The sequence below is a fragment of the Phyllobates terribilis genome, unplaced genomic scaffold (genome assembly GCF_046119375.1).
Source record: "Phyllobates terribilis strain yellow unplaced genomic scaffold, ASM4611937v1 Scaffold_2__4_contigs__length_985480577, whole genome shotgun sequence".
Classification (NCBI taxonomy): Eukaryota; Metazoa; Chordata; class Amphibia; order Anura; family Dendrobatidae; genus Phyllobates; species Phyllobates terribilis.
In genome coordinates, this window is record NW_027362762.1 from 430,930,169 (window position 1) to 430,951,935 (window position 21,767).

At 40.4% G+C, this 21,767-nt stretch overlaps 1 protein-coding gene across 1 annotated transcript in view; it reads left to right on the forward strand.

Moving 5' to 3' along the window:
* The window catches only part of LOC141252692 (multidrug and toxin extrusion protein 1-like), a 79,605-nt gene that overhangs the window by 43,869 nt on the left and 13,969 nt on the right, over positions 1 to 21,767 (forward strand). Inside the window, exons 6-14 of the mRNA XM_073670546.1 lie at positions 47 to 91; positions 431 to 528; positions 4,665 to 4,762; positions 9,053 to 9,166; positions 9,344 to 9,411; positions 12,925 to 13,033; positions 14,727 to 14,802; positions 15,096 to 15,165; positions 19,062 to 19,194. Coding sequence (XP_073526647.1) covers positions 47 to 91; positions 431 to 528; positions 4,665 to 4,762; positions 9,053 to 9,166; positions 9,344 to 9,411; positions 12,925 to 13,033; positions 14,727 to 14,802; positions 15,096 to 15,165; positions 19,062 to 19,194 — 811 coding nt within the window. The remainder of the gene's footprint in view (positions 1 to 46; positions 92 to 430; positions 529 to 4,664; positions 4,763 to 9,052; positions 9,167 to 9,343; positions 9,412 to 12,924; positions 13,034 to 14,726; positions 14,803 to 15,095; positions 15,166 to 19,061; positions 19,195 to 21,767) is intronic.

The following is a 21,767-nucleotide window of genomic DNA, read 5'->3' on the forward strand; positions in this document are numbered from 1 at the left end:
AAAACTGAATATCTTCATCTCATATTTCTGTGTTATTCATTTATAGGCTGCATATCTATACCAGCTACAGGCACGATACTTACAAAATCAGGTACGTATTCCAGTTCAATGAACACTGCTCAGTAGAGTACTACTAGTACAGTATGTAATAGTGCAATGCAAAACGAAGGATCAGAGCTCCCTTATTTCTAATTCTAATTATTATTTCTAATTCTGATTGTAATTCAGCTCACATCCTGCCTCCTTATTTTTTTTTTATATACACTTTAAACTCATGACATGATACACTAGGCAGCCACTTGCCCAGGGTATTGAATTACATGATCTACTCTCCATTCCAGTCCTGCTTGTATGTGGTAAAGTATGTAGTAAATACTGTATGTGACATCTAAAATTAATCAAAAAACATTTTTCATATTTTGTTTTGCAGGGAATTGTTAAAACACAGATCATAACCACCATTATATCAAATGCCATAAATGCACTAGTGAATTATATATTTCTTTTTAAACTCGAACTCGGAGTCATGTAAGTTCATTTATTGTCCCTTTAAATTATGTATTTATTTAACTCACTTATACAGAGCCATCATATTTCACAGCATTGTACAGACACTATCTTTACACATACTTGTTGATGGATCCGCCTGGTCTTCTGTTTACAAACACATACAGTATATTGGCTTTGCTGGCCTTTCTTACTGTAATGGGTCTGGGAGGTGGAACCTCTGAGCAACTATACAAAGGGGCAGTCCTTGTAAGGAAGCGGGTGGCTCCCGGGGAAGGCGGGCAGGTAGTCACGGCAAGTGACAGGGACAGTCTCTGGGTAGAAGGGCAGGAAGTCACGGCAAGTGACGGGGACAGTCTCTTGACAGGCGGGTGGTCACGACAAGTGACAGCAGCGTAAGAGTTTCTAGACGGGCAGGTGGTCACGGCAAGACAGCAGGGTAAGAGTCTCTAGACGGGCAGGTGGTCACGGCAAGTGACAGCAGGGTAAGAGTCTCTAGACAGGGCTAGCAGGCAGGTAGCAGGTGAGCGCTCCCAGGTGAGCGGGCAAGAGTGTCTGGACAGGCAGGTGGTCACAGCAAGTGACGGCAAAGCCTCCAGGTAGGCTAGCAGGCAGGTAGCAGGTGAGCGCTCCCAGGTGAGCAGGCAAGAGTCTCTGGACAAGCAGGTGGTCACAGCAAGTGACGGCAGAGCCTCCAGGTAGGCTAGCAGGCAGGTAGCAGGTGAGCGCTCCCAGGTGAGCGGGCAAGAGTCTCTGGACAGGCAGGTGGTCACAGCAAGTGACGGCTAAGCCTCCAGGTAGGCTAGCAGGCAGGTAGCAGGTGAGCGCTCCCAGGTGAGCGGGCAAGAGTCTCTGGACAAGCAGGTGGTCACAGCAAGTGACGGCAGAGCCTCCAGGTAGGCTAGCAGGCACGTAGCAGGTGAGCGCTCCCAGGTGAGCGGGCAAGAGTCTCTGGACAAGCAGGTGGTCACAGCAAGTGACGGCAGAGCCTCCAGGTAGGCTAGCGGGCAGGTATCTGGCAGGTACTTCCTGGTCCACAGGCGGACTGATCCATAGACAGACTGGCAGGAGCTGGTAGGCAGACTGTCGGACCACAGGAAAGCAAGCAGGTAAGCAGATATCAGGCAGGTATCAAGCAGGAATCTGGCAGGTGACTGGCAGGTAACTGGTAACGGGACCTGAGGGCTGAAGCAGAGTTTAAAGGCTTTGCAACAACATTGCTCGGGCACCTCCATTTTGGAGGAGGTGCCTTATATATGGTGAGGTTCTCCGGCCATTGGCCGGGGACTCCTTTAGGACGGCGCGCGCGGCCCCTTTAAGAGGGGGGGAGCGCGCGCGTGCGCGCCCTAAGCACAGAGTCCGGGAAGCAGCGCGCGCTGCCAGCAGAGCGGGAGGAAGACGCCGGGCACGGAGCGGAGAGGTGAGGGGAACGGCGTCCCTGCCTAGCAGGAGGCAGGGACGCCGACGCTACACTTACTACTGAAGCCCCCAGAGAATCTATATGGGTATTACAAACAATTCCTGGTCTGAGACTTGGCACTTTTTATTTATGACTTACAAATAATTTTTGGTTCCATTCCCTTCCGGTTCAAAGAAAAATATGCAGTAATATATGCAAAGTAATATATGGTCTGGTCATGGTGTGGCAGTATTTCTCCCTTGTATGTGGTATTATTCAGTCAATATGTGATCTGGTCACGGTGTGGTGGTATTTCTCCCTTGTATGTGGAATTATTTGGTCACTATATTATGGTAATATGTGGTCTGGTCACGGTGTGGCAGTATTTCTTCCTTGTACAGTATGTGGTATTATTCAGTCACTGTGCTGGTAATATGTGGTCTGGTTACGGTGTAGCAGCATTTCTCCCTTGTATGTGGTACTATTTGTGTTGGTACAGTGCATTGTGTTGTGTATGGCTGTCATTTGTTCTCACTGATATTAATTAGGAGAAGATTCTTTATTTCCATTAGTGATTAAATACTTGGAACAAGATGCACTTACAGGGGTTCTCAGGTGAAAACAAGTAGTCACCTCTCCACACTATAAGTGATAACTTATTGATTAGTGGGGTCTTACTGCTGGGACCCGCATCGGTTGGCAGAATGTAGAGCTTTTATCCCCATTAGACTGGAGCTCATGTGCGACTTGACCACTGATCCATTCACTCCCTCAGTGGCTACGAGCGTTGCGCTTGTTTTTTCAGGAAAACCCAAAGAGAATGAATGAGGCTGCGGTCAGACATCCCACCTGCCACTCCATTTTAAAATGGGGATAAAAGTGTCCTGTCAGGGATAAAAGTTCCCCATTCTTCTGATCTGTGCGGTTTCCAATGGTCGGACCCAAATAATCAACAGGTTATCACCTATCCTGGGGAGCCCATAGATCAGTGTGTTTCAACCAAAGAAGCCCTTTAATGCACACTACCGTAATTGTACATCCCAGTTGTAGTATGTGCACGAGCCTCCTGTGATTTACAGTCGATGCTCCTCTATAATGGGGATAACGGCTAACAGATATTTGCCTATAGCTGTAGGGTGGGCCCCTAGGTTCAATTCCTCCTGTGGGCCCCAGACACCCCAGTCTGACTCTGGTTGCGCATATCAGTTTTAAGGGCTCGCTGAAGTACATTGCTCAAGTACATTGCTCTGAATTCATTAAGAAGTGCGCTCCACTTAATGAATTTGGCGCATCTTCTCTGTGGCGTGCTCCTCTATGCTTCACTTTTAATTAATTTGACAGTGCATATAGCCATGCCCCATTCCAGCTCCTCCCCAGCTCAGCCGATTTTTGGCGGGACTGCTTAAGGTTGTGTGCCCACTATGCAGAAATGCTTAAAAAACGCTTGGTAGTAGGTCTGCTATGTTCCCCAATGATAATCTGCATGTGCTGTGCACATGCTGCGGAAATTTCCGCTGCGGATTATCATTGCGGAAAAATCTGCAGCACTACCAATTATTTTGCGGAAGCGCTGCGTTTTCGCCGCCATTGACTTGCATTGGAACGCATGGAATCCGCATCACTGCATCTGTACATGCGGAATCCATGTGTTTCAATGTGCGGATGGTACCCGGGTTTGGAGAAGAGGAGACTCTCCTCCGGGCCCGGGTACCATAGTACCTGTTAAATAAAGAATAAAATAAAAAATATACATTATACTTACCTTCTGATGGCCCTCGGTGTCCTTAGTGATGCGTCTTGGCTTGCCGGCAGCTCGCGATGGTCTGAAAAGGACCTGCCATGACGTCATTTAGTCATGTGACGGATCACGCGACCGCTGACGTCGGCAGGTCCTTCAGTCTACCGCGAGCTGCCGGCAAGAAAGGACGCATCGGATAAAGACACCGGGGCCCATCAGAAGGTAAGTATATATTTATTTTTTACCATTCTTTCGGTCACACTATATAAATCCATGCCATTTGCATGGATTTATATAGTGTGACCAAGTTGTCAAGCACTTTCCAAGTGTTGCTAAAATCGCTTGGAAAGCGCTTGACACCCGCATGCGGAAATGCATGTGAAGAACGCTTCACATCCGCTTGTCCCTGGCAGGAAAAACGCATGTACAATCCGCATGTACAATCCGCATGTACAATCTGCATGTACAATCCACATGTACAATCCGCATGTACAATCCGCATGCGTTTTTTTCTGCCAGGGAGATGCAGAAACGCTCAAGAAAAAATCCGAAGCATTTCTGCATCGTGGGCACATAGCCTTGACATTAAAACTGGTGTGAAAACACTCAAAGTTGCAAAAAAATTTCACAACTCCGAATTGCGTAAAAAAATTGCAACTTTTCAAAGTGTTTTACGACAGTTTTCTGATGAAAACATTTTGATGAATCGGCTCCTAAGTAGCAAAACCCTTTACAACAACATAAAAAGAACACTAATTAAAAAGTACAGATTAGTCTTAAAGCATAGGTGTACCATCCAGAGAACAAATACCATTTTGTGGATCATACAGGATGTAGCATGTAATATGGCTGCTGGGATGGCACCGACAAACCACTTGCCCAGGGTATTGAATAACATGACTAGTGCAGTCAACTAAATCTTTGCCAGGGTTATATGAACGCCTTGCTTAGAACTCCATATGTTCATAAAACAGTATTTTATTCTTTTTAATAAAATAATCTATTCATTTATTTTCACAGAGGATCGGCATGGGCTAACACTATTGCACAGTTTTCTCAAGCTATTGTTTTATTTCTGTATATTCGTATCAAGAAACTTCATGTAAATACGTGGGGAGGTACTATGGCTTTCTAAAGCTTTCTGATGAAATACTACATTCAGTAAATATGAAATAAATTCACTTATTCCCAAATGTTTGCACAGAAACATCCCTGTGAATATCATCTGAATATCATCTGAATTATTATTGCAGTTTAAACACAACACGTTAGTATATAATGTAATAATATACATTAATATTATAGCATTATTTTAAATGTTTTGATAATATTAATAAACCTCCTCCAATGCTCTGAAGCAATACAACTATTTTGGTAATTATTAGTTGATGGGGAAACAGAGGACTGTTAAATATTTCGGTAACACACCAGTGGAAGTGAGAGTTTAGCGAGACTCTTTAATCTGTTTAATTTATGATGTCTTTCTCCTGAAGTTCCTGTGGAATTGGCCACATAGTTCCTCCAATCCTTAATGGTGGCCCAATTGGGTTCACAGTACTTTCAGAGTAGCTTTCTTTAAAGGTATTGTCCCATGGTGAGGTGGCTGCAAGCCATACCCATGTGCACGGTAGGATGAGTGTATGCGTTTGCAAGTAACACTAAGGTATGACCAGGATTCATTTGCACCAAAACAAGGGCCTGGTTTTGGCCACATGCGGTTGCTGCACCGTGGGACTCTACCCTCATTTTACAGACTTACTTCAATGTAACAACTGTTATATGACAGAAAATTGCACCAACATGCAGTTTTACTACAAAGAAGTGGACTTTAAAGGGGTGGTCTGAAACTAAAATTAATTTTAATCCTAAATCTATTTAATGTCATAATTTAATCTTTTTTTCTAATATACTTTAATTAAAAAGTAGTTATTGTTCACTTGCTACTGTAACTGCTTTATTTTATTTTTTTTACTACTTCCTCTGTGATGACTCTTCTTTTGAGAATCCCAGTGCACTATTCCTCTCAGTGCATAGTGACAATGCGCTCTTTTGCCGACTCTGATGACGACACTTCCGGGGGCGGTGCTACTCTCTGCTCACTGGTTCTCTCCTTACAATGCGCACTGAGCACTGACAGTGCGCTCTCTTGCCCCCTCGTCTCTTCTCATCAGAGCTGGCGAGAGAGCGCATTGTCTCTGTGCACACTGAGAAGAATATGGCCCAGTGACAGGATCCTGCTGAGCAGCAGTTGGAACTGACAGCTAACACATGCTTGGTAGAGCAGGAATTATGCCAGCCCCTGAAACCGAGGTCACAGATGTTGCTTCATTTCAGGGTGGGGGAAGAGGCTGCATCAGTCAGTGACCACAGCCTCTGCCCCCTGATGACAACTCGTTTGAGTATCCCAGCATACACAAGGTTTATCAAATAAAGCGTCACCACACAGGAAGTAGTAAAAAAATAAATAAATAAAGCAGTTAGATAACGTAGTGAAGGAACGATGTGAACTTTTTAATTAAAATCTATTATTAAAAAGATTAGATTATGACATTAACCCCTTCATGACATATGACGTACATTTAAGTCATGTGTCATGTCTGTAACTTTGATGCTGGCTCGCACGTCGAGCCTGCATCTTTCCCAGCAGATGATGGTTAATTTAATCAGCTATCATAATTTAAGAGCTCTACCTGCGACTGTCAACCTGTTAAATGCCGCTGTCAATCTCTGACAGCGACATTTAACACTCACAGGCAGTCATTCCACATGCCCATCGGTTTGCCTGTAATGAAATATCGGGGCGCCGAAGGGTTTCCATGACAGCCGGGGGTGTTGTGAAGACCTCTGTGCTTGTCAGGATGATTCTCCTGTGAAAACCAGTCTGTAGCTGGCGTTCATAGGAGATTGTGATTTTCACTATACATGCAGTGGGTACAGAAAGTATTCAAACCCCTTTAAATTTTTCACTCTTTGTTTCATTGTAGCCATTTGGTAAATTCTAAAAAGTTCATTTTTTTGTCTCATTAAAGTACACTCTGCACCCTATCTTGATTAAAAAAAAACAGAAATGTAGAAATGTTTGCAAATTTATTAAGAAAGAAAAACTGAAATATCACATGGTCATAAGTATTCAGACCCTTTGCTCAGTATTGAGTAGAAGCACACTTTTGAGCTAGTACAGCCATGAGTCTTCTTGGGAATGATGCAACAAGTTTTTCACACCTGGATTTGGGGATCCTCTGCCATTCTTCCTTGCAGATCCTCTCCAGTTCTGTCAGGTTGGATGGTGAACGTTGGTGGACAGCCATTTTCAGGTCTCTCCAGAGATGCTCAATTGGGTTTAGGTCAGGGCTCTGGCTGGGCCAGTCAAGAATGGTCACAGAGTTGTTCTGAGGCCTCTCCTTTGCTATTTTAGCTGTTTGCTTAGGGTCATTGTATTGTTGGAAGGTGAACCTTCGGCCAAGTCTGAGGTCCAGAGCACTCTGGAAGAGGTTTTCATCCAGGATATCTCTGTACTTGGCCGCATTCATGTTTCCTTCAATTGCAACCAGTCGTTCTGTTCCTGCAGCTGAAAAACACCCCCATAGCATGATGCTGCCACCACCATGTTTCACTGTTGGGATTGTATTGGGCAGGTGATGAGCAGTGCCTGGTTTTCTCCACACATATCGCTTAGAATTATCACCAAAAAGTTCTATCTTCGTCTCATCAGACCAGAGAATCGTATTTCTCATAGTCTGGGAGTCCTTCATGTGTTTTGAGCAAACTCTATGCGGGTTTTCATATGTCTTGCACTGAGGAGAGGCTTCCATCGGGCCACTCTGCCATAAAGGCCCAATTGGCGAAGGGCTGCAGTGATAGTTGACTTTGTGGAACTTTCTCCCATCTACCTACTGCATCTATGGAGCTCAGCCACAGTGATCTTGGGGTTCTTCTTTACCTCTCTCACCAAGCCTCTTCTCCCACGATTGCTCAGTTTGGCTGGGCGGCCAGGTGTAGGAAAACTTCTGGTGGTCCCAAAATTCTTCCATTTAAAGATTATGGAGGCCACTGTGCTCTTAGGAACCTTGAGTAATGCAGAAATTCTTTTATAACCTTGGCCAGATCTGTGCCTTGCCACAATTCTGTCTCTGAGCTCCTTGGGCAGTTCCTTTGAGCTCATGATTTTCATTTGGTCTGACATGCACTGTGAGCTGTGAGGTCTTATATAGACAGGTGTGTGCCTTTCCAAATCAAGTCCTATCAGTTTAATTAAACACAGCTGGACTCCAATGAAGGAGTAGAACCATCTCAAGGAGGATCACAAGGAAATGGACAGCATGTGACTTAAATATGAGTGTCTGAGCAAAGGGTCTGAATACTTACGACCATGTGATATTTCAGTTTTTCTTTTTTAATAAATTTGCAAAAATTTCTACATTTCTGTTTTCTTTCAGTCAAGATGGGGTGCAGAGTGTACTTTAATGAGAAAAAAATGAACTTTTTAGAATTTACCAAATGACTGCAATGAAACAAAGAGTGAAAAATTTAAAGGGGTCTGAATACTTTCCATACCCACTGTACAGTAGCAGTGTTGATGCCCTGCTATGTATAGAATAAGCGATCAGACGATCACAGCTTTAAATCCCATAAGGGGACTATTAAATAGAGTAAAAAGTAAAAAAGAAAAATTAAAATATGAAGAAAAAAAAATGCAAACGTTAAAATCACCCCCCTTTTGCCTCATTAAAAAAATAAACATATTTGATATAGCTGCATTTGTAAAAGTATGATTTATTGGTAAAAGCCGTAACAAGAAATTAAATCAAAACACCAGAATTATTATTTTTTGGAAGCTACAACATTGCTATAAAATGCAGAGGCGATCAAAACATCATATCTACCCCAAAGTGATATCAGTAACAACATCAGCTCAGGTAGCAAAAAATAAGCCCTCACACAGCCCCGTATCCTGAAAATTGAAAAACGTTATGGGTCTCGGAAAATGGGGACACAAGCAAATTTTCTTTTTTCCCACATTTCTGATTTTTTTTTCACCACTTTAATAAAAAAAATGTATACATGCTTGGCATCTGCGTAATCGTACTGAGCTGGAGAATTGCCAAGTCAGTTTTACCGTACAGTGAACATGGTAAATTAAAAAAACAAAAACTATTGTGGAACTGCACTTTTTTTTCAACACACTTAGAATTTTTAAGATTTCTGTGCCTCACTGTCTAGTCTAGATGCAGTCACATGACCGCTGCTCCCAGTGCGCAGTGCCGACGATGTGAGGATTCACAAGTCTGCAGCCACATAGAATGACTGCAAATTTGTAGCCCAAGGCTGGACAACCCCTTTAAGCACTACACATAATAGCATGAGTTATCAAGTTACACAAAGGTATTAATCATGTGTTACGTTTATAGGTTGGTCGAAAGAATGTTTACAAGATTGGAATTCCTTCGTAGCACTGGCTGTGCCAAGTATGCTCATGGTGTGCATAGAATGGTGGACGTACGAAATTGGCAGCTTACTTGTAGGTTAGTACAAATAAAACTAGAACACACTGTGAAGTGAATGCTAGCACAAAATATTTATTAGTATGTTGATTTCATGTAATTAAATATAAGTTACTAGCAGGGTATAATGCACCCTTGACTTTCAAACATTAAATTATATCTACTTCTTACACAATTTCTCTATTGTTTTATTTACAGGTTTGATAAGTGTGGTGGAGCTTGGCGCTCAGTCTGTCATATACCAAGTGGTGACCATAGCTTACATGGTATTAATAGCTATAATACAAAGTTTCTTGGAACCAAAATGTTGACCCCCATAATGGGAACATATTAACCTAAACTATATTACTATCTTTGGCCCTAGTAATGTATTATACCCAGATCAGAAGCCTAAAAGGTTTTTCAGGGGTCTGCACACCTCTGTTAAAATGCCTGTTTTTTTGTCACGTAAAAAATCATACGAAGGAGAATGTCACCCATAATCTGTACAAATCCATTGAGTAACAAAGTGTAATCATTTTGAGGGGGGAAATAAAAATAGAACTAAAATAACGTGGTAGCATAAGTGAGAGCACCCTCTTATAATTGGGGATGTGCTTTTGTTCATAATTAACCAATCATACTTAAACTCGTGTTAAATAGTAGTTAGTTCACAGTTGCCATCATTTAAAATAAATGATTAACCTCATATAAAGTTTAGCTGTTCTAGTAAGATTTTCCAAGTTGCACTCTACTGTACAGTAAAAGCCATGGTGGGTAAACAGCAAAGCACACACAGCCAAAACAACACAGCAAAGGGATCTCATTGTTGAAAGTTATCAGCTGAAAAGGTTATAAAAAAAAAGTCCAAAGCATTAAATATACCATGGAATACTTTGAAGATGGTGATCAAGAAGTGGCTTAAATTTGGCACAACATAGATGTTAACTAGAACTGAACGACCCTCAAAAATTTATGAAAAGACAATTAGAAAATTGGTCTGGAAGGCAGCCAATGTGGAACACTGAATGAACTGCAGGAATTTGGGGCAAGTACTGGTTGTGTACTGCATGTGACCACAAGCTCCCGTATTTTTCAAATGTCTAGCCTGTGGAGTAGGGTGGCCTTTTTTTTCTCCTTTCAGTATATCAACGACACAAAGTATACCTCCAAATCAACAAGAAAAATCAAAATTTTGGAATGGCCCAGACATGAATCCAATTGAAAATCTGTTGGTTGATCTGAAGAGAGCGGTACACAGGAGATGCCCTCTCAATCTGACACACCAGAAGCACTATTGCAAGGAAGAGTGGGCAAAGATTGCCAATTCCAGAAGACTGAATGCTGTCATAAATTCAAAGGGTATTTTAAAAAACTATTAGTTTAAGGTGTGCATATTTATGCAACCACACTTTTTTAGTTCTTTATTTTTCTTTTTCCATCTAAATAGATTTCAGTTTATTTTTCAATTAAATTGTAGATTATGGGTGACATTAAAGGTAGAAATGATTCTTCTTGGTATGACGCTTTAACATGATAAAACTTGGCATTTCAACAGCATATATGTATGTAGATATAGGCCATGTGCTCGATTGTAAGGTAGCCACTCTATCCCAGGACCCAGCCATATTGCATTCATTTTTGTGCTCTAAACAGGACAGCACATCCTGTGTCGGCACTTGAAAAGAGCTGTGCGTGAAGTGGTTCGACTGACTTTTCATTTCATTAGCTAGGCCAGCCCTCTTCTCAAACTATGCATCGGTGATGACAGAAGAGGACTCTCTTAGCTTATAATGTCACTTTGGTTATAAAACAATTTTAGGCAAATTCATTACCAATAATAATAATAATTTTATTTTTATAGCGCCAACATATTTGGCAGCACTTAACAACTAAGAAGGGACAATTATATACATTCTGAGAGTTACACTGGTCTGCATTTTCCAATCAGTCTAACAGTTAGACAGTGTAATCTTATCCCACACAGTCTGAGATACGTCAAATTTATCACAGTGGTATATGCTAAGTGATACAATTGATACATATTGCCAGAAGTTAAACTCAAACTTATGTCATACAAATTTCTCTGATAAGATATATTACAAAGTTTCACATTTTCAAGTGCTATTGATTTATGAAACACAAATTATTCTTGAGCAGACAATATACTTTTAAGCTGTATGGCAGGGGTGCACAACATTTTTGTGGCCCAAGGACCGCATTACCATACTGAACCAATCACAAAGGCCACAAAAAATTTAAAGGGGTACTTACATGCATACATCACCAGAACCACCATTAGTACATTAATACATAACCAGAACCAAGTTTTAAAGTACTTGAGGAGAATTTGGATAGATTCAGCTCAGTGTGAACATATGCTAACTTACACAGAGTTTTACACTGGAGCAGAAACTGATCAGAAACTTGCCAAATCCTCCTCATAAGCTCAAAACTCTAATTTTTGAGAATCTTTAAGTTTTAACATAGCCATGAAGCATGTTTTGGATTGCTACATATGTTCAGTATTAGAACCACCATCAGCACATGAATGCAGCATCAGAAACACCATCAGTACATGAATGCAGTGTCAGAACCACCATCAGTACATGAATGCAGCATCAGAACCACCATAAGTACATGAATGCAGCATCAAAAACACCATCAGTACATGAATTCAGCATCGCAGCCATTATCAATACATAAATGCAGCTTCAAAACCACCATCAGTACATGAATGCAGCGTCAGAACCACCATCAGTACATGAATGTAGCGTCAGAACCACCGTTAGTACATGACTGCTGTGTCAGAACCACCATCAGTACATGAATGCAGTATCAGAAACACCATCAGTACATGAATGAAACATCAGAACCACTATCAATTCATGAATGCAGTGCCAGAACCACTGTCAGTACATGAATGCAGCGCCACAACCATCATCAGTACATGAGTGCAGCACCAAAAGCACCATCAGTACATGAATGCATCACCAGAAACACCATCAGTACATAAATGCAACATCAAAGCCACTCTCAGTACATGAATAAATCACCATGCTTAATAAATAATTGCTGTGCTTCCTGCATAAAATATCCCCCCACACACACACTGCCGTCTCCAAAATTTCCACTCACACTGCTCCTCTCCAAAATATCCCACAGACAGCCCCTCTCCAATAATCCTCCCTCTGAAAAATATCCCCCCAAACTGATCCTCTGCATAAACTACCCCCCACTGCCTTTTGGTATACTGTGCCCCCTTTCACAATTGTCCCCCATTGTGTGTCCTTACAGCAACATCAACCCCCTCTTTCTTTCCTTCAAAATGATAGGGCATTGAATCTTCTGCTCCTTCATGGAGTGCTTACTATTCCCTGTCATCTCATCTGCCTATATGGCACTGTGGTGCTGAGGTTCAAGCTGCAGTGTGATGAGGTCAAAGCGTGATGATCTCATCACGCTGCTGCACATCAGGGCGGGGGCTCCTCTGCCCCTGTCCTGGCGCTCAAGTATCCAAATGTATTCTTCTCTAACACATGCAAATACATTTGAATATAGGAAGATGGGAGCGGAGTCTCCTGGGTCATAGCAAATCCTTTGGTTGGCCATATGCGGCCCTTGGGCCATAGGTTGTGCAGGTCTGCTTTATGGCAACCCGTTGTTGGTGAAGTTCTTTATGTACTCTTGTAATATATTTTCAACCTTAGTAAAATATTTAGAATCTGTTTTAGAATTATGTTTCTCCTTATATGAGACATTTATGAAAGTAATTCACAAATGTTAAAACACTTGTACAGATCCCATTTGGTATTGGTATGGCTACCAGTGTACGAGTAGGCAATGCTCTAGGTGCGGGGAATATTGAACAGGCAAAGAAATCTATGAAGCTCGCTTTCCTTTTGACAGGTAATTTTCTAATAAAATAAACTCTTATAACTATTAACAGTCAATGTCATGTTACCAGACTCTTCTATCTATCACCAGTGTAAGGGAAAGATTGGGTCAAAAAATGTACTGCCTGACTATACACATGAAAAGATGCTAAAAGCATACTTACGACTGGAGAAGCCTAAGATTCTTTAAACATCTGTTTATATCATGGTCTTGACAACCACCAAGCAAGTATGTTTGAACACCACAAAAAAAGTACTCAAATCACCACTTGGTGGAGCCAAAGAGTATAATACGGTTTATCATCTTACTCCTGGTATATTTATTTTAAGCAATATACAAAAGTGTAGCATGCCACACTTTTCTACACTTCTAAAAGAAAAATGGTATATCCAGCGTAAAATGCTTGTCGGGATCTGTAAATGTGATTTTCAAATGTTCTCACTCAACAAATGCTGAGATCATGATATGAACAGCCCCTAAGATTGATGGTTATTTCTGGCAAGTTCCAAAGTATTCTCAAATCAGTCCATAAGGATCCATGGTTCTAAGAGAATGATTTTCCAGAAATAATCCATATGGTGCCTAATGGTAGTGTAGTCATACTGCTTATAAAGAGGAAAAAAACATAAATATAAACTGGTGGGAGAATTTTCCTATCTGCTTGAAGTTCTATATTAATGGCCAAGTATTAAGGTGTACTTCATCCAATCTTCATTCATGCTACAATTGTACAAGCACAACCTAGTTTAATCCACTGCCCCCCCCCACCCCCCAAAGATTTTTTTTTAATTTACCTTCTTTTATTATATATTTGTATATAATGCACCTCCATTATAGGAACACACACGTTTTAAAGGGGTTGTACACTACTGTCCCTTATTTATGGACACATGGAGGTGAAATTAAAAAAAAAAAAAACATACCTCCTAGATTAGCTTTGGTGCTCCATATTTAGCACTGCTTTCCCCACTGATGATCCTCTGGCATCTACATCCGGCTGGTCGTAATGTGAGGACTGCAGCTTATCAGAGTTTATTACACTAGGACGAAATGAAAACACTGCAACGCTTATATGAAACCCCCACCAAATGTTGATGCCAGGAGACCGGTGGTGATGAAGCACTGAGGGCAGAGGAGTGGTGCCAGTCCGGGCATCGAATGTCATTTTTGTCTTATTTTTCACCTCTCTGAACCCATTAATAAGGGCTGGACAACTTCTTTAAAAATTTGTATTTGTGGCTTGTGACTTTTCAATATAATTGTATTCAGCCTTTTCAGGCTTAGACACAGCAGAATTTAATTTCAGATTTGTTCTTCTTTATGGCGAAACTTAATTGGAAAAAATACAGACAGAATGCAAATTAAAAGCCCACGGATAAATGCATAAACATAAATATGTTTCAACAATATGAAAGATACAACAGTGCCCCTATTACATGATGCCTCCTGTTATACTTGGATAGCGCAGTAAGCTTGCATGACTATACATTTTTCCTTCCCCTGGGACTGCACATAAGTCCTATAAGAACCACTTGCATCCTCTGGGGCTACATTTGGGGATTAATGCATCTGCAAGTGGAAAGAAGCATTATTACAGAACAGTAGGAAAAAGGATTTTCTAGAAATGATTCCTAGAAAGCAAATTCTGACAGATAAAATAATCTGTATCACCAGGGTGTGATGTCAATATCTTTATTCTTCACAGCTCTTTTCATCATTGTAGACATAATTGTGCTTGCTGCCCTGAAGAATGTATTTTCATATGCATTCACTAGTGATGGGTAAGTGACGGTATATTGCAATGTCATAATATAAAAATATAACAAAAATGAAAAGTTGCATGAATTTGATAAAAAAAAAATGGCCTGATTGCCTTGAGAAAAAAAAGATTTGATTAACAATGTCTAGATGTGTAGGAAAGAAAGGAAAAAGAAATGCTAAGAGGTAAGATTGGTAAGCAGTGGTTGTCTGGTAACTGGGACTTCTGCAGATTTTGAGAATAGGAACGTCTGTGTAATATGTTCAATGAGCAGTGAATATGTCATAGGCCATTTTTTTTCTTTTCTTTTTCTAGAGAAATAGCTACTCTTGTATCTGACGTTATACCTGTATATCTCATATTCCACCTATTTGAATGTGTGGCTGTAAGTAAAAGAAACATTTTTTTCCTCATTTCAGCCTACATATATTTAAAAAAAAAAGGAAAATGCAGCAAATTGTGACAAGATTGATTTCCTTTTCTTCCTGTGTATTATTATAACAGCTTGGTGGTATGCTTATTTATATGCCTATGGTCTTTATTGGCTGATAGATCTGCTTTACCATTACCCATTGCATTCCTGTTATTTATGTGTATTAGTATGATTTCCCTGAAACTGCTCTTAATTAGCCTAAAATATTTAATAAAATGTTGGACATTTGGTCAGGGTATTTTTGTTTCCTGATCATTTTTGTATATAGTTTCTATCATGAAAAAATGTATCTGTGTGTCCTGTAGTTATTTGCAGAGATTTTTGGCTAACAATTTATGGGAAATTCTTTACATATACTATGTATGTGTACTATGTATATGGCTATATTTGTTGGCCCCAATATTAGCTCTTAGGCCTCGGTCCCACTATCAGTATTTGATCAGTATTTTTTCTCAGGAGTGGGTTTTAAATGCAGAATTGGTGACTTGTTTCTATTATACCTTTTCCCTGATTGTTCCTCACCTGGTTTTGGCTCCCACTCCTGAGTAAAAATACTGACCAAATTCTGAGAGTTGGGCCGTGGCCTTTAAGTCCAATACTCCCAGGTTCAAAATAAGTAGCTAGTGAGCAAATATAAATGCAATGGTTCTTACGGGTTCCCTACTACTTCATTTTCTCCATTTGTCAATGGTGTCTTTGCACGTACTTCGAATAACGACTGCCTCCCAACTTTCTCGCCTTTTCCAGTGGCAGCAACACAGTGCCACTCACTACTGTGGCTCTGTTGGCACTAGTGGCAGTCCACCTTGCTAATATGTGTGCATATAATACAACTTATACAAGGAGAAAAAAAGGTACAGCAAAAGGAATCAATCTTTGCACACTCAACAAATGTAAAAGTTTAATTTTTATTAAAATCAAAAAGTAACATGTAAGGGAGAAACAGACAAATTAATAACACCTAAAACTGCATTAAAGGGAATCTGTCACCAGGTTTTTGCTACCCCATCTTAGAGCAGCATGATGAAGGGAGAGACTCCCACTCCAGCAATGTATCACTTACTGAGATGCTTGCTTCAGTTTTGCTTAAAAATGGTTTGTAGATCTAGCAGTTCTCTGAATGCTGAGCTCTGCTTAACCCCACCCACATCACTGATTGACAGCTTTCTGTGTACACTGTGCAAAAACAGAAAGCTGACAATCAGTGGTAAGGGCATATAGGCCAAGAAGATCTTTAGAGATAATCTCCTGCTGATAAAACAATGATTTTATAAAAACTATACTAAGCAGAACAGTAAGTGACGCATCGGTTGGAATCAGACTCTCTGCCCCTCTATCATGCTGCTCTCAGATTAGGTAGCAAAAACTTGGTGACAGAGTCCATTAATGATTTCATGGACAAACAATTAGAAGTGTATAATAAAGCTACTAACAGAAAACCCCTATTGGCTAAGATGCAAATATAAATATAAAATATATATAACCAGGATGAAATCAAAGAAGCATAATCAGCTTGCTTAGGGGTTTATGTGTATCGCTGGTTAAACCAGCTTCCTCAGGAATTAATAGGGGAATGTGTCTTATATACCCTTATAATAAATGGTAATATGTAAAACATGAAAAAAAGGAATAGCAGAAAATATATCAATACCTTAAAGGTCAAAATGGGATCTCTGCTGTCATAGAGAAAAATCTAGTGAAGTGATTAGAAATGACCGTCCACTCCTCATTAGAAGATATGGCGTGAAATAATAATGACGTAATCCACCAGCATTAATCGAACAGAATATATTAAGATCTGTCAGCCCAGGAGATGACATCAGCAATGTGAGACATGGTGTGTATGTGATCCGCTCAGTCATATGATAGTGGTTATTATCAGCTGACAAAGCAGGAAGCTGGTTTCACCAGCCATACGTGTGGGAAGCCTTCTTCTCCCCTTTGGTCTGCTAAGATATATTCCAGGATTTGATTACACTTTCTTAAATAACTTCACTCTCACTTTTTTCTTGATGCTGCCATTATTTTGCTTCATTTAGTTCCTGTTTGCTTATATACATCTTTAAGGTTATAAGTTATTTCCTCTACATTGCTTTTGTCTTTGGTATCCCTTATTTTATTCTTACTATTGTCGTTATGACAAACTACTTGTTTGTCCTGATGAAGAATTATGTGTACATCAAAACGCGTTTACGAATAAAAACTGCATTCAAACCTTTTCAGTCTCCTAAGGCTATGTGCACACGATGCAGACCATTATACATCCTGGACCATTGGCAACACGGGTTTATATCCACTTAATTCCAGTCTCGCAGGATTTAATCCTAGCTTACATGGATTTGCTACAAGGTTTTATATTAGTAGATTAGTAGCTTTATAATATACTGTTAATTGTTTTTCCATACATTCATAAATGCCATTTTAGGTGTTTTTATCTTGTCCGTTTCTCCCTTACATGTTACTTTTTTTTATCCTAGGAAAAATTAAACTTTTCCATTTTTTGAATGTGGTAAGATTGATTCCTTATTTTCTCCTTGTATCTATTGTTTACATTGACACCAGCTCTTTTGTACTCCACTTTATCATTATATATCTGGACACGGAAAGTACTGTTTATATATTTGCTCAAGTGAACATATTCAAAACCATTAAATCTACCTAATCAAACTTAACAAAACAATAACAGAGCCTTGTTCAGGTAGTGTAGCTTTATTATACCTGACTATAAATGAGCAGACCCGTGGAAGTTCGGGTTCGGGTAAACTTTATTCCAAAGTTCGGTTCGGATACTAGAACTTCACCCAATCTTGACCCCAAACTCCATATAAGTCAATTGGGACCTGAACTTTGGTGTTGTAAAATGGTCGTAGTAAGTGCTAGGGGGCTGCAAAAGGAAGCAAAATGGGGGTAAGTGCTGCAAACAAATATGGATAGGGAAATTACTTAAAATAACATTGAATAGAAAAAATAAATAATCTTGAACCAGGAGGTGGAGGTCCAAGTGGAGTAGTGGAGCCTTGCGTGTGTAGTGTACTGTACTTGTTAATAAATAAATAAATGAAAAAAATTACATGGGGTCCCCCTTATTTTTAATAACCAGCCAAGGGAAAGCAGACAGCTGTGAGCTGATATTAATAGGTTGGGAAGGTCCATGGATATTGGCCCCTTCACAGCCTAATAGAACCAGGCCTCATCTGCCCCAGAAATCGCGCATCCATTAGATGCGCCACCTCTGGCGCTTGGCCTCGGCTCTTCCCGATTGCCCTGGTGCAGTGGCAATCGGTGTAATAGTTTATGGGGTTAATGTCAGCTGGGATCAAGCCCAAGGGTTAGTATTGGAGAGGCGTCTATCAGACACCCCCATTACTAACCCTGTATTTAAAAATAACAAGACACACACACACAGGAAAAAAAAAGTATATTTGAATTAAGACTCTCCCACACATTGCCTATTTTACCCATTTATTATTAAAAAATAATCCCAACAGTTCTGACCTAATCCATTGTGGGTTCCCATGATGTCCAGCGATTCTCTCCTGAAACCTATGGAGCGTCGTTCTGGGAACAATGCTCCACAGGTTACTCGTGGTCATGTCTCACAAGCGATGATGTCAGTAACGTCATTGCCCATGAGACATAACTGGCAGTGACCTATGGAGCCTCGTTCTCATGGCTTCATAGGTCACTTGGGGTCATGTCTCACGGGCGATGACGTTAGTAAAATGAAAATGAGAAGTCATCAACAATGCTAAATTAGTCAGTCTCATTTTGAAAAATATTGTTAAGGATTATATAATGTGGATAGTTTGTTAACTTGATCAATGTATTAAGAAAGCCTGTCTTTGCAGTGTGTTTCTAGTGGAGTATTGAGAGGGATAGGAAGACAGAAGATTGGTGCCATTATCTTTGCCATTGGTTATTACATGCTTGGATTACCAGTTGCTGCTGCTGTTATGTTTGCAGCCAAACAAGGCATTAAAGGTATCGATTTTATGTGAAAGGAATGTAAAGAGTAACCGTCGTTTTATCTTTTTCCTCCATAAATCTTTAGTATAAATGAAAATAAGAAACTTTGCAATATGTCTTATTACAGAAATATGCTTTATTCACCCTTTGAATTGATATTTCATTCCAAATTTCTCAGTTCATTGTAAAAAACCGTCTTCACTGAATCTAGATTTTCCCATTACTGAGATGACAGTTGGTGCTCATAAACGTCTATGGAGAACTGTAACTGGTTTCAGGAGAACTTGCTGCAGAATGTCTGTGTCTGTCTCCAGCTCTTCCCCCTCCATAGAATTTTAAAAGCACCAACTCTCATGTCTTATCTCAGTAATATGATATCCGCCTTCACTGTATACAGATTTTACCCATGAATTGAGTTAAAAATACAGCGGGTGAAATAAGTATTGAACACGTCACCAATCTTCTAAGTAAATATATTTTTAAAAGTGCTATTGACATGAAATTCTGACCAGATATCGGTAACAACACATCCAATCCACAAAGGCAAAGAAATCAAACCATAGATGTCCATGAATTAAGTTTTGTGTACTATTGGGAAATGACACAGGGAAAACGTATTGAAAATATGATGAAAGAGAGGTGCCAAAGGCCATGGAAAGTCATGACACTAGCTGAAATCTATCAGTAATTAGAAACCAATCCTGCCACTTAATGAAAAATAATATCAGCTGGTTCAACTGATGGCATATAAAAAAGTGTTGCATTACCATGGTGTCACACAAGAAACATCTAATGATGGGTAAAACCAGTTAGTTGTCTCAAGACCTTTGCAACCTTATTGTTGCAAAACATACTGATCTGCAAATAGATAAGAGGGGGGTGCAAATAGTGCCGTTACCAAGATAAAACCAATGTAGAAAGTGGAATAAACTTGTTCACCTTCTCTTGTTGTGAGAATGCACAACTCATATAGCTAGCTTACAGAGTGCTGCAGCAGACACCAAACACCGTAGGTGAGGATTTGTTCCAAGAAAAGGATAAAGACGTGTCTCTAACTCCGCGCTCCTCTGTATGACAAATTTCAATAGTGGATTAGTAAAATATAACTTATTCATTCAAATATAGTAAGGCTAAAAACAAAGCGTTTCATGGACGTCCTGTCCACTTCATCAGGTACATAGCCATAGCCATTACACATAACTTAATTCATGGACATCTATGGTTTGATTTCTTTGCCTGGGTGGGTTGTTAACGACATCTAGTGAGCATTTCATGTCAATAGTACCTTTATAAATATATTTACTTAGAAAATTGGTGACTTGTTCAATACTTATTTCACCCACTATAAGTCCAAGAGGTAAAAAAAGAATTATTTTACAAAATTCTTGTTAACTTTTTGCCAGTAGATAAGTCATTGTTAGAGCAGTTCTAACTCTAAAAGTTTCTAGGATTCATTCAGCGCTGGTGAGAACGAAGGAAATATATAGGCATGTGATTTACAACAGCCTCCAAAGGAGAAATGAAGATCTCATTTATTTTTAGGCTATGTGCCCACGTAGCGTTTTTGCAGTGTATTTACGGCCGTGAAAACGCTTGTAAAACAGTCTGCTATGCAAAGCAATGTGAATTCGGATGTGCTGTGCACATGATGCGCTAATTTGCGCGCCGAATTCGCATTGGTTTGCAAAACGCAGCATGACCATTTCTACCGCAATTACGCTGCAGCGTAATCGTGGTGCGTGTGGTACCTGGGATGAAGAGGAGACTACAACTCCTCTTCATCCCGGCTACCACGCGGTGAAAAAAAGAAATAAAAAAGTTAAAAATAAACAAAACCTGTATATTCACCTTTCCGGCGGCCCCCTGGTCTCCTCCGGTCTGCTCCCGGCCGCATCTTCTCCACAGTGTACTGTCAGGACCTGCGGTGATGTCATTTAGTCACCTGATGGTCACGTGACCGCTGACGTCGGCGGTCAGGTGATGGTCGCGTGACCATCAGCTGACTGACGTCACCGCAGGTCCTGACAGTACACTGCGGAGAAGACGCAGCCGGGAGCAGACCGGAGGAGACCGGAGAGCAGACCGGGGGCCGCCGGAGAGTTGAATATACAGGTTTTTTTTATTTTTAACGTTTTAATTCTCTTTTTTTTACTATAGATGCTGCATTTAAAGCATCTAAGTTGTTCACACATTATAAATCCATGCCAGTTGCATGGATTTATATAGTGTGACCAACTTGTCAAGCACTTTTCCAAGTGATGCTCAAAATCGCTTGGAAAACTGCTTGAAAAAATGCATGTGAAAACGCATGTAAAAACGCTGAAAAAACGCTTCTCTCTGGCAGAAAAAACGCATGTAAATCTGTATGCGTTTTTTCTGCCAGAGAGAGGCAAAAACGCTCTGCATCAAATCTGCTACGTGGGCACATAGCCTTAGGCTTCATGGATATAGGCGTACTGTGTATAAATACAGGCGTTTCTAACAGGATAGCAAATAGCAGAATATATAGCTGCATAATAAATGAAGACACCCCTTGCATCCACCCAGCTTAGTCACACCCTTCGGTATGTCTTTGTTTCATTGAGTTC